Here is a 13,626-nt window from a genome sequence, read left to right on the forward strand (position 1 = left end):
TGTGTTGTTTTGCTTAAAATTTCATTGATGATGGATACCTTTTTAAAAAAAAATTGTTTCTTTGTCTACTTCAAGTAGATAGTTCCTTCATATTTAAGGTAATACCTTATGCTTCAAGTTAGGCAGCTGTGCAAATCCCAACCGGATCAGAGCCACAATATGCTACCTCTTTTTCCAGAGCAAAACTGATCCCAGATGATCCATCTCTTTAAAACTTGGGCAATTTATGCTCCCAGTACTACTGATACAAAAAAGTCGTAATGTAAATGCAGAGTCTTGGTGCTTTTCCTTAAATACAACAAATGCCATCTCAGTTACATAAATTTATACAGGTTAAAAAACAATGAGTATGTTCTCCTTATAGGAACAAAAGCTCTTAAAGATATTGCCTACACCGCACAAGCTTCTGGAAGGCTTTCTTGAAATCTTCATTAAAGATTGTGTAGATTAGAGGGTTAACAAGGGAATTTATATATCCCAGCCATGCTAGGAAATTAGACATGTCTTCTGAGATGTGACATCTTTCACAGGTATTAACAACTACTTCTTTTACAAAAAAAGGAAGCCAGCAGATCACAAATGCCCCCAAGATCAGACCCAGCGTAGTTGCTGCCTTTCGCTCTCTTGTGCTAGAGATTCTCTGTTTTTTCCAGGACTTCTCGTGCTTTGATTCAGACCTGGGGCTTCGTAGGTTGATATTGATTTTATCACAGTTCACCAGGGGATCTGATGTCTTCTCTGCTGTGCTGGGCATTGAAGCTGATTTGGTGCTTCTTTCACCTGCATCCAAAAGGACTTGTCCGTTTACCTCCTCCCTTACAATCCGGCTGATGCTTCTTCTGTGAAATGTCTTTGCTGCCTTGTATATCTTGTAGTAAAGGATCAGAATCAAGGCCAAAGGGATATAGAAGGCGCCAAATGTAGAGTAAATGGTGAAAACAATGTGGTCGTGTTTGATGATGCATTCATCATCCCTGCTGGTTGTCTGGTGCCGCCAAAACAAAGGCGGCATGGAGATGAAAATGGATATGATCCATACCACTGCAATCATGATGCCAGCATGCTTAGGTGTCCTTTTCCGTGCATATTCCACAGCATCTGTAATTGCTCTGTACCGGTCCAAAGCAATGGCAGAGAGATGCAAGATGGAACATGTGCAGCACGTAATGTCCACGCTCAGCCAGATGTCACACACCACTTGCCCCATGATCCAGGTCTCCTTTACAATGTAGACAATGCTGAAGGGCATCACTAGGACTGCCACAAGGAAGTCAGTCACTGCAAGAGAGCAGATTAGATAGTTGGCGGGGTGGTGGAGCTTTCTTGTCACAATTATTGCAGTCATCACAAGAGAATTGATGGCCGTTGTCATTAGTGCAAGCACAGACAGGGTAATGGAAATGAGAATCTTGGATGTCACCCATTTGAATAGTTCTTCTGATGTACTGTTTTGTTCAGTTGAGTTTATTAAATCCATGTTCCCTTTTAAAGGTGATCTTTACCAGTAGCTGTTACCTGTTGGAAAAGTAAAAACATTCAGAAAGTGCATCCTTAGTCTCCAGGAAGTCTTGATTTTTGTCATCTTAAAAGGCTATGGGCCCCAAACTTGCAAGAACCTCAGACTTATCATTAGAAATGATTCTGGCTCCAAACAGATTTTCCTGGCTAGCACTACGTGGGACTCTCTGCCTGCAGGGCCCTCCTCCTTCTCCTTGGCCGTGCTGCTGATAAGGGCATGGCAGGGGAGAGGCGCATGCTGTGTCATCTGAGATGGCACTGCCCTGGGGGGTGCTGCACATCGCTGCATGGGGGAGCCAGCCTTATTCCTTGAGCAGGGCAGTGGCATCAGTGTGGCCCCTGGGATTCGGAGCCAGCCCTCCTGCTACATACTTATTCTCAATGGATTGTAGTGGAGCCTTGAAACTGGTTAATGTGAACAATCTCATCCTAAAGTACGTACTAATACTGCTTTTAGGCTAGCACTGTCTACTCCACTAAGCAATGTAATGAGTGTTGAAATCTTTAATCCACAGGAAGCAGGCATAATGCTTCTTTTCTCTATGTAAACTTTTTCCCCATCAGTATGTGAGTTCTTCCTTGTGGGCTTTCTAAACTGGGGCATAGTTTTCAAGAGAAAACAGAAATGTGAAACATTGCAGTACAGACAGGAGAAGAAACAATTGCATGTTGAAAGTTTCATTTTAGAGCTTCCTCTTAAGCAACTCTAAAATGAAACCGCTGAATATATTTTAAAGCTACAAATGGTTGACTTACTGCCTAACTGAATTATTATACATATATTAGAGCCTTGAGAACATCATTACTTTTCCCCAAGTTTTGCTATTCTTTGGTTGCTGCCGAAGAAAACTGCAGAAAACTTGGATGCCATTTGTTCTGCTAATGACTTTCTCTATGGAAACAGTATAACTCCTCTTACCGCTCTGCAGGAAGCAAAAATCAGGGAAATACTGATGAAATAAATTCTCAGATATGTCCTGGGGATGTGCACCCTACTTTCTTATCAAGAGGGGTTTCTGAGTGCTCTACAGACTGCAGCTGAAGTAGGAGTTTCCAGCTTTTTAGACTACAGTTTGTAACTCCCAGTAAGAGGATCAGATTTCATCCTCTTGTGAGCTTTGACTTGCAATTTCCTGTGTGAAAGATGTACCTGATGAACCCCTAAGTGGGGTTTGGTCTGACAAATTTTAGAGTGTAGTCAGTCGATTGCACTTGTGTTGCATTGGATGCCACATGTAGGGAAGTACATTAAATAAGTGAATAATTTTTCTTAGGAAAAATGGGTCTCATTAACATAACCAAAGCTTTTTGATATCATGCTGGAGTGGCTGAAAAAGAATCTCATATACTGTTTATAACTTTGGAGCTAGCTCACCAATTTGGCTTGATTTTCTAACCTGGACAATGCCCAATATTCTGTTGACCTACTCAAAAAGGTTTTTAGCATTGCTTGACCAACATTTAATTGTATGGAAGAACAAGGAATGGAAATGTATTTCACATGGCGATATGTACAAATGCTGAGCAGAATCTTGTCCTGTACATGAGCTGATTACAGCATGCGTGTGCTCTCTCTCTCTCTGTGTTCCTCTATCTGAACTTGAAATATACTTCACACCATAAAAATAGAGCTTTCATCATGTCAGTGTCACCTTAAAACCTTCTGAATCCACAGTAATTGCTAGTTTGCAGATATTTTTGTCTATAGCTAGCTGCCTTCCAGAGAAGGAATAGGCATATATAGTAGTATCTGGAGAATGTTCAACCTCTACTAAACAGATCTTCATTTTTGAGCTTGTATAAATACATGGGAAGAAAAAGTTTATTGGGAAAAACTAAGACTTCTGTTGATATTCAGCAGTTGATCATATTTTAGAACAGTTACTCATTATGGTTAATTACCTTATAAATCTCTAACTCTTTGCATATTAGTCCTTAATTGCAAGCAAGCAAAAAGCAATTTAGAGATAATGAAAGCTGATTAATAGCTTTTGAAAGATTATTCAGTTTGAGACTGTGGAGTAAGGAAAATAGTATGGGTGGGTTCACAAAAGTGGTGTACAGGAATAAGTAGGTTTCCTTAGTACTGCAGTGATTTGGAGGCTCTTTGTAAGAAGCACAGTGACAGAAATGTGCTCACTTGCCACGTGCAGTGATTATGCTTCTCTGTGTGGTTTTAAGATTATCAGCTGGTACGCTCAGATTTCATTCAGGCTGCTAGCGTGGAAATACAGCAGTCTTGAAGACAACCACACCGAGTTTTTAGTGTACTACTGTTAGATAGATAATTATGCAGGGGTCTCCTGTTCGTGGGACATAACCTCTTCTTTAAGGGTACCCATCTGGACATATGCACTCCTGTTCCTATGTGAAGTGTTAAGACACTCACAGCCCTGGCAGCCGGTGTCCAGGGTGGTCCCCGTGGGCTGCTCTGCAGACCAAAGAGGGGGACTCCATCCAAGAGAGACAGCGGTACGGTGACAAGATCTGCCCTCCAGGGTTGTGGCTCCCTTTGAGGTTGCAGAGCCATTCAGTGGGCTGTGCTGCTTAGGATTGCCAGTCACAAAGTTTGGTGGCTTTCCTGTCCGAGTGGGATGGGGATCCTCTGCTAACTGTGGTGGGAAGTCACGCAAGGTTATTGGGTGATCATTAGCTAAAAAGAATGTTTTATAAATACGTGGAGTTGAAACACCGGCAGCATTTAAGGTTGCTGCTTCTCTCTCTTTTGATCACTTCCAGGATGAACTAATTCTGGATTTTCTCTTGCTAAATTGAACTCAATTCAATCGGTGGCCATCACTGGCTTCTCTCCTGAGCAAGCAACCAAACCCCTTTCAGAAGTATGAAGGATGATCCTGTAAACAGTGCACTGGATTTGGATGCAGGAGGGCTGGCTTCTGCCCCTCGGCTGTAGGCTTTCCTTGTCAATTTTTGAGCAAATTCATTAAAGTGTTTCAGTTGATTCTCTGTAAAATAGCTACAGGGGTACTTCCCTGATACCCTGCTTTCTGTATGTGTATCGCTTTCTCTTAGTAGCATGAATTATCTCTTGTATGCATTTAGTGCAGGGAAGATCTAATCTCAGGTGGTACCCCCAGGTGCTGTGGGCATACTGGCCGAACTACAGATTGTACTTCCAGCTCAGATTTTGCTGTTATCCCCATGTGAGTCTACTGAGCTCTTGCCTTGCAGAGCAGGCACAGTCTCTCTGCCCTGGGGTGTGGGCATCTCCTTATGGACACATACCTGACATAACACTTCAAAATGAAGCATGGAAGACTCAGAGGTCTCTTCTCTGAGCAGTGAATTTACTTTGGTGAATGAAAATAAACTTTCAGCCATGCTGAAAGGAAGAGAAATCTGTATTTCAAAAATTATAGAATGAGTTTAGCGGTGACATTTTCAAAGAAACTATTACAGTCCAGATGTTTTTAAGGCTACTGGCAACTCAGTTCCCCTTTTGAAGGACTAAGTTGAATCTATCAGCTTGTTTCAAATTCCATGGAAGCTGCTCTTGCTGCAGTTGGAAGTGTTGTCTTTTATTATTACCTTTTCAATATGCAGCTGTTGTTGGAAGACTTCAGAAAGACTTGAAGCTTCGATTGCATTATATTGTCCTGAATTTAAGATTGGTGAAAAAGATGTCTTGTACTTTTTCTTTATTATAGAGCTGAACACAGTAAATTAATCTATAACTGCTACTAAAATACAAGTATGGTATTTCAGTTGACCCACTGAAATATTAGCTTTCAATTGCTGAACATGAGCCCTGTAAACAAAGGAAGCTGCTGTTCACCTAAGATAGCGTGTCACCTAAGATAGCGTGTCTGTTATCTTGGATACATGAACATTATTATGTTTGAGGAATTAGCCACTTCTATAAATCTTTTTTCCTTCCCTCCCAGATATGGCATGTTAAGGTGACCAGAATGTAAGTACTTCCTTGTCTGTAAAAGCACATATATCATCCTACTGATCTTGTTTAGAAGGCATGGGGGAAAACGTCTGTGCAGCCTTATCACAAAAGTAAACATTGAATTTGTCTGGTGGCCACTCAAAGAAAAGGCAATGTTGTTGGTGCTCCTCAGTTTTGCAGGAGCATGCGCATATGTTATTAAGCTCATAACCACCCATTTATGTCTAAGATTTACGAAATAGTAGTAAGATTGCTTTTGTTCAATAGCATTAGTCTGTCCTTCCAGGTTTGGAAAACAGCACTCCTCTGCTTTTGAGTAAATCTGGAAAATAACATGAAACACCAGTTTCTGGAGAAACATGGCTGGGAACACTTTTGGGAAAGGTATCATTAAGCCTGCTGTTTGGGGTTCTGAATTTAGACTGAACTGCTAGAAGTTTACAGCTCTTAATTTTTGGGCCTGGTTTGTTTTATATTGCTTTAAGCACTGACAGCGAGAAAACTTGCTGATTAGAGTTCAAGTACTGCTTTTGAATACAAGTTTTCTGAGTGTACTGGGGGGGTATTTGCTTGCTTTTTTCCATGTGGGTTCCTTAGAAAAATGTGTCTTTAATTTAAAAACAGTAACTACTCAAAAAGCAAAATGAGCAACTGATTGACCTAAGAGTATTTAAATTACTACAGATAGCAACAGCCTTTGTTCATTAAGTAAACACAAAGTTGTGCCAGGGGCACAGATAGATCCTGCCTGTCCTTCTCACTCAAACAAGCTTCAGCTGGCTTTGAAATGATGAAATGTTTCACCTGCTAGCAGTATCCCTTGCTCTATTGGCCAAACTGATCTGTAAGCCAGTTAGAAGGGTCCAGCTTTCTTGCTCCAGGGGAAGCTAATCCTACAAATTTTTTTTCCTGATGAAAGGGAAGATCATGCTTTTTTTCAGCTATCCTGTTTTTATCACCTGTTCCTGTATAGGCTAATGAGATGCATACTGGAGGTAGGACTAAAGTAACCATAGAGGTATAAAGTAGTTATAAGTACTAGCCTTGCTTGGGAGCTGGAATTGCTGCAGTATTTATGAGCTTGTAGAAATCCTTCCTGATACAGTTCTGTGTCTTTAAATACCAACCATCTGATGTACTAATGACAATTAGCTTAGTAATGATCCACCATATTATATATGAATAGAGGGAAATAATACTTTTTTGGATTAAACAAATCTGTTTAAGAAGGGTGAGCTTGTACTTGGATCTGAGAGGGGATACGTACTTCACTGAGCATCCCAACAGGCAAGGAAGAGCAGAGAGGCACTTTCACTTGATTCTTAGCATCCTGTCCTTAAATTCTTTCTTCCTAATAACTCTTTCTAAGGGTCCTAAAGCTACTGTGCGTCCCCTGGGACAAGGCAGGGGTGACTGGCAGCTTTGTAAGAGAAGTTGCCAGTTGAAGGCAGCTGCTGCAAACCTGCCATTCCTGGAAAGCAAAGTAGATAGATGTCTATCAGCAGTTTGAAGTACAAAGCAGAAATCACAAGGCGGCTAGCTTTCCTTACCCAGTCAGCATTTCTGCATCCTTAAAACTTTTTTTTTTCCTCTGTATCTGCTACTTAACTAGGAGGTAGATTTATTTCCAGTCCTTAAGCTCTTAGCAAGTGTTCGTATTTGCATGCTGAAGTAATGCTTTGGGTTCCCTGTTTTGGGTGGTACTGTCTCAGTCCATGGGACTAAGCACATTCTGGACCTGAAATGTATTGGTAAACTGGAGGAATATCTCAAACGCTGTTTGAGTGTCTATTAACTGGAGTTATTTATCATTTTAACTTGCAGAAGGTCACAACAGACCCATTTCTAGAAACACAGACCACAAATAGTTGTAAAATCCCAGATAAATCAACTGAACTAATATTAACTAAAAATAATATAGAATTCTGCCTCCCAAGAACCCCTCGGGAGAAGAATGAGTAAATAGGTTTTGCAGCATGCCCCAAATATCAGTGTAACTAACACATGAACAAAACCAGTCTGAGAGTCCTGGAGAATAGGTACCTCCAGTTTAGAGATGCACAAATCCACTTATTGCCTGAGCACAGGGGCTCTGATTTCTAGCAGAATGGCAAAGAAAAGTCCATTTCTGTGCCTTGAATAGTAAACCTGCATTTGATGCTTTTCTTAGTCGTGTTGCAATTTAAGAATCCCTGTGTTGGCAAAATGATACACTGCGGTATGCTTGCTTTAATTTTCTGGATGGTTCTTTAAATTCTTTCAGCCAACAGAAATAATCCCAAATGGCTAAAATGGCAAAGTCTGACAGACTTAGCCCTGAAAATTACCACCCTATGTGTCTGCTCTGTCATGTTATTGCTCCTGGAGCAAAATCCATAGGAGGGAGGTAGTGCTTCCACTGATGCAGCTGAAATGCAAAGGCTGAGGGTTTGCTCAAGTTGCCAGGGAAGGTGAACTTGCCTTCTGCCACTGGATGCTGACAACAGAGATGCAAGCATCAACTCTGTCAGGACCAGAACGAAGGCAGTAATCTCTGGCAAAGGGGAAGAGTGAAGCACTGAAATAGCTTCTGTCCTCATGTCCCTGGTGTAATTAACTCACCTTCATATTTCCTACTGAGGCTGTATAAATTGCAGCATGCTGGCTGTGACTCCTTTGACACATCTCCCTCCAGGAGGCTTTGGTCCTTGCTTCGTTACTCCATGAGTGTTACGAAGTGCTCCGTGTTTTCCAGTCTGCAAAATACCAGACTCTTCAAGCCTAAATGTGACGACCTCACATAATGGAGATTCCCGAGCCTCTGTCACAGGGGGGCAGCTCCTTGCCTCCTGCATTTCAAAGGTGTCACTGCAGTTCCTGGGGAGGTACCACGTGAGCTAGCTTTAAACTCAGCCAGGTAAGCATAAGCAGAGTGCTCGGCAAAACCTGCCTGGGAAGCAGGGTTGCTACATAGGTGGGGTTAGCCCGTGATGCCTTGGTACCTTTGCTGTGTTCTCTACTTGCATCTGTTGGACTGCAGTGTGGTCCTATGCTGCTTGTCAAGCCTGCCTGGAAGATACCTCCCCTGCTTATTGTCATCGCATCTGTAGCAACTGCTGCATTTGCTTATATGGAAGAATGATCAGAAAGTAATTATGAATTCCTTGCTGTTTTGTGTTGAAGTTGAGGGTTTGGGTTTTTGTCTCCTTTTGGAAAATTAGTCACTCATCTGTGTTTGCTCTTTATTTCATGTCCCTCTGCCATCTGTTTTAATCTAGCTGATGGGGGGAGGCCAGCCGGCTTCTCAGCCAGCCCTCTGGGATGGGGGGAAGGAGGAACAGTGAGAACAGCATGGTCCACAGGATGATGGACTTGCTTATAGAAAACAGTAAGCATGCCTCCCAAATGCAGCTTCAGTTGTTGGGTGACTGGAGAGTGAACCTGTATCATTTTGGCTGGAGAAAGGGAAAATTTCAAACCCATATTTGTAATTCTCCAGAGGAGATGTCAGTGCTTTATTTCTATAGTTGATTAGATGAGAGAATTCAGTTTCCTCTCTTATTTGAGGCTGGTCTGAATCCCTAGTCCAGACCTCTCAGGACAGAGGTCTGGAGAGCTGCCTTGTATATCGTACATGGTGTGGGAGAGCCCCAGAGGACCAGGTCCTGGACAGTAGTGCCTGTGGGAGCTGCTTCCTGCCACCTCTTCCGCTGCTGATGTATCTGTGAGAAATGAAGTAGTGTCTGGGCACCCCATCCCCCTGTGTGAGCTCTACACTGAGCAAAATGGTACCTTCATGATGGCAAGTATTCTATACAGACAAAGTCCCATGTAACCACGTGGTCGACACCCTGTTGTCAGAGGTACATGTGCCTCTAAGGATGGGTGGTTGGGTTCTGAACTTGGACCCTCCATATCACGAGTGCGCCACTCGCTTCCTATCCCCACTCTTAGGCACCCATCCTTAATTTAGTTTGCATCTAACAGCCTGAAATATTCCATTTAACCAAAAATTTTCTGTATTAGAAAGAGGCATTAAAAAATTTTATTTTAATTCCATTGAAGTCAAAGCCAGGCATTTATTTGTTTGTTTTTGTTTCAGGTTTTTCTTTGGATTGGCAGTGAATCAAAGAATTGACTATTCACCCATCTCTAGATATAATTTGGACAACTAGTTTCATACTGTGCAGGAGTGGCTTGCTTTCATGATTATCAACTAAATTTGTACAGTGAGGTGAAAATGCAGAACAGCTTTGCTTGTATTTCAAAACACTGCCTTTCAGATAAGGGCTTGAAACCTGTAGGAACCACAAAGCAGCACTGGAGCAAGGAGGTTGAGAGGCAGTTTTACTTCCTTTGAACAGTAATGAAACGCAGCCTTGTTTCTTCCACTTCCCACTCATCCTTATGCTTTGGGGCCATGTGTTCTTTGCCAGCCCTCTGAAAACACATGCCTGCGCAGTTGTAAGTCACAAACCTTTTTCACTGATACACCTACATCTGAAACGCTATTACAAGGAGTTCAACTTACACGGAAAAAAAAAAAAGTGTTTTCTAGTTCATAGGCATTTTGGTGGAATAGCTCCTCTATTACCTGACTTCTAACATAATGTGGACACCTTATGTCTTAGTTCCTTCTGAATTTTATCAAATGTGTTTTTTATTATATAATAACTGTGAAAGATTTTATTCAACTGGAAGCAACTACCTTGTTTACTCCTGGGCAGTAACAAAACAATACTTTCAATGTGTCTGGAAAAGATCTCTATTTCAATCTACAATATAAGAAAACATCATTTTCAAACTATCACCTGGGCCAACAGTAGGATATTTGTTTTTCTGCTGTGTGCTCACCAGGACAGCTTTGAGGGAGAATGGGTCTCAGAAGAGTTTGTTGGAAGAGGAGTGAAGGTGACTCGTCAGTGTGCTCCTCCTCTGCAGCAGGGATTCTGCGTGACAAAGAACAGTACAAGTCTGTGGTTAATCACCATTTGGAGAGATGGCAAAATTCACATAATCTGCAATCTCTGCCTGGTTTTTGGAGACTGATCATTTTTTAAAAAGACTGTCTTACTGCATATTTCCCAGTGTCTTTCCTCACACTTCTTTTTACTGTGTCATTTGTCTTTAGTCCTCATCTGGTCATCTCCTAAGGTCTTTCCTTAGGTCTTGTTATCCATATGTTATGGAGAAACCATATCAGATAGTAAACTCTGCATTGGGTTTGCACTAAACAGCAGTTCTTTAATGTTTTCTTTATCAGGACTGAGACAATTCAGGCTATTTCCTCTGAATGATGTGCATGTAGCCCTGGCCAAGAAGTATTTTAAGCAAACCAAACAAAAGCGTTCTTAAGGTTGGCGGGTTTGGAAGTGGGAGGAAAACTAAGAGCATCAACTTTTTAGCGGAAGTAGAACTCGAAATGTTTTTTTCCCATCTCCTTGGGAAAGACAGAGAGGAAAGGATTTACATGCTGCCAGACAAGCAGGCAGAATTTGTTGAAAGCTTTCTCAAAGTGATGTATCCATGGGAAAGGATTTTGTTGTGGAGGGATGTTTGGTTTTTCCTTCAGACAATGCTTTTCTATCAGAGGGTGCGAGGCTGCCTTGCCCTGATAGCTTCCACCAGTGAACAATGGCAGCTTGAGGAAGAGACCCTGTAAAGGGTGTGAGGAAGGGAAGGATAAGTGTGAGTGCAAGCTCCTGCAGTTTGTCTGGGTGGCAAAGGGACCTGGGCCCTGCTCTGTGCAGAGGGCTGCATGGAGGAGGACATGCCATGGGGGAATGGCACTACAGACCCTGTCCTGTCTGAAATGCTGGCAAACTGCAGACCCCCAGGAAGCAGTGTGGGCTGTGGAGGGTGGTCTTGTTAAGGTCTGTAATGCACAGAGCCTTTCTTGAAACTGCTATGCCAAAGCTTAGTATGGAAAAAGTGAACTTTGAGAGCACAGGTGGAGCTCTGAACAGGCAGGTGGAAGGCTGGGGAAATCTTACTATGTGGATCTGAGATGCTTGCAGAGGAAGGTCCTGTATTGAAGCTGTCGGATAAAATCTCAACCTGGGAACCTGCCCAGGAGTTTTCATTTTAGAAGCAGTAACTAAACTGTCCTCGGGTCAGGCTGGGTTAGATCACTGTGGTTGGACTAACTCGTAGTGGACTTGAAAACACACCATGTGCTAGAGTGCCAACCTGCAGAGATCTAGCTGTTAGCCTCCTTCATAGGTAAACAGAGACTCCTGTTTGTAGAGTTTGCATAGTGAAGAGGCAGAAGTATAATTATACGGTGGATACTGGTGCTTCCTAACTGGCCCTGTGATGTTTTTTAGATGTCTCTACTAGGATTGATTCATTCACCATTGTGTACATGTAGGTTGGGGACTATCTTTCCAAAATCTAGATTCTGTGCCTTCAAACTTAGGTCAGTACTAAAAAGGACATGACTTTTGCTGTACTCTGTGTGGGGTGCTGCAGTGCTGGTAATGCAAAATATAGAGCCATTCTTTTACATGCTTTCTCCTGTGTAGAGGCAGAGCATTAAAGGGGGCAGCTAACTGGTCAGACTCTCCATGAGCACCACTGGAAACTTTTGTCTAGGGAGGTGTCTTTCAAAGGGAGAGGGTACCAGATACCTAGGAAGTCCTCATTTGCTGTTTTCGTATGCTTTTCCAGTTGTGTGTGGTTTTACAATAATTTTTTTTAAGGACTTAAATCCTAGCATTGACACAACTTAATATTTTATCCAGAAGAGTTTAGTTTACTCAGTGAATTGGCATAAGCGCTAATGACAAAAAAGCATTTGTTCCAGGCCTGTATAAACCATCTATGTCTGAGATCTGGGATGCAGCTATACTGGCAAAACTTCTCTAGTGCAGATCAGGCTTTAGCTTTCCTCCTTTTCACAGTTTCAAAATACTCTGCAGCTCTTGAGTCTTTCTCTCTGCTTCAGTTTATTATTGCATTGCAACATGATCCCCTTTAAAAGTACCAGTATTTGGAAAAATAAGTCCCAGGACAGCCTGCACAAAATCAAGTGTGTGGTGAAGAGAGCTATGGAGAGAGGAGCCAGCATCAGATGGGAAGAGCTGGGGGGAGAACTTGAGGAAGTGAATGCCTGGGGAGGCATGCATAGTATTTGCATGCATCTATATCCCAAGCTGCTGCTGAATCGCATTGACTGTATACAAATACAGTAGTTTCTTTGAAGAGCCAGGACGCCAAATAGCACATCTGTGTGGTGCGGTGGATGTTGGCGTTTGGGATTTCTGAGCTGTCTGAGCAAGCCGACGTGTTTACCTGCCTCCGCGCGGGCTGCTGCGGTGAGGACGGGAGGGCGGCGAGCTGGAGCAGCCGCTGCTGGGCCCACCCCAGCAACTGCTCTGGAAATGGCTTGTGCATGGTCAGGACAGGGATCTCTGCACTGTGTTTTGGCAGAGAATGACTGTCTCTGCGGTCAGCTGGCATCACAGCTTGCTGAATAATTCCTGGAAACATTTGGCCTTGGGTATATTTTTAGGGGTACAACATTTTCAAGAAAGCCTGTAGCAGCAGGACAGTGTTAAAATGTGTCCAAACACAGAAGTGAGGAATTAGCTTCACTAGGAAGCTTCCTGGATCTGTCAGGTCTCCTGTTGCAGACTCTGTGATTACTAAATAAGGTCTTAAGCTCTCTAACACTTTGTGAACTCATTTTCATTTCTGATAGGAAAATAACAGACTGTCACACACAACTTTTTTTCCTTTGCATAATTCTGATGAATTTGTGACACTTGATGTACAGCACAGATGACTGCTAGCAACTTCTTAAAATTTAAGCAGATGATTCAGAATTAATTATGAAAACCAACCTATTGTTGTCCCAGGAATTTAGTGCAGACAGTTATTGTCCAACAAGATTATCCAACTTCAACTGATCCCCAAAACTTCTCATTGATAAAGCTGCTAAAGAATCTTGAAATGGTAAGCCTAAGAAACTATTTCCAAACAAACCTTCAGGCTTTTTTACTGTTGTTGAAATTTTTTCTTTCCCCTTGAGAATCTATTGCTGTTGGCTCTCTAAGATCTTTTAAAACATAACTGTGATTATGAAAGCCTTCAGCACTGTAGAGAAGTTTAGATACTACTTTATCCTAGGGGTGCTTGTAGACAGCACTTCAGCTCTTCAGCTCTTTGTCTCCTGAGTAAGAAAAAAGTATGCGGTTTCAAAAGAGGGTTGA

General features: G+C 42.3%; 1 protein-coding gene across 1 annotated transcript; it reads right to left on the reverse strand.

The window, feature by feature from the left end:
• Window positions 1-310: 310 nt before the first annotated feature.
• HTR1F (5-hydroxytryptamine receptor 1F) lies at window positions 311-8,117 on the reverse strand. Its single transcript, XM_074860885.1, has 2 exons — window positions 8,036-8,117; window positions 311-1,515 (listed from the first exon to the last, which is right to left on the reverse strand). The coding sequence occupies exon 2, from the start codon at window positions 1,475-1,477 to the stop codon at window positions 377-379; it is 1,101 nt and encodes a 366-aa protein (XP_074716986.1). The 5' UTR covers window positions 1,478-1,515; window positions 8,036-8,117; the 3' UTR covers window positions 311-376.
• Between the last annotated feature and the right edge of the window lie 5,509 nt (window positions 8,118-13,626).

Source organism: Strix uralensis, chromosome 2, assembly GCF_047716275.1.
Source record: "Strix uralensis isolate ZFMK-TIS-50842 chromosome 2, bStrUra1, whole genome shotgun sequence".
Taxonomy (NCBI): Eukaryota; Metazoa; Chordata; class Aves; order Strigiformes; family Strigidae; genus Strix; species Strix uralensis.

Bases quoted from the DNA above. Each gene is read 5' to 3' on its own strand.
- HTR1F (XM_074860885.1), bottom strand. From the start codon at position 1,477: ATGGATTTAATAAACTCAACTGAACAAAACAGTACATCAGAAGAACTA.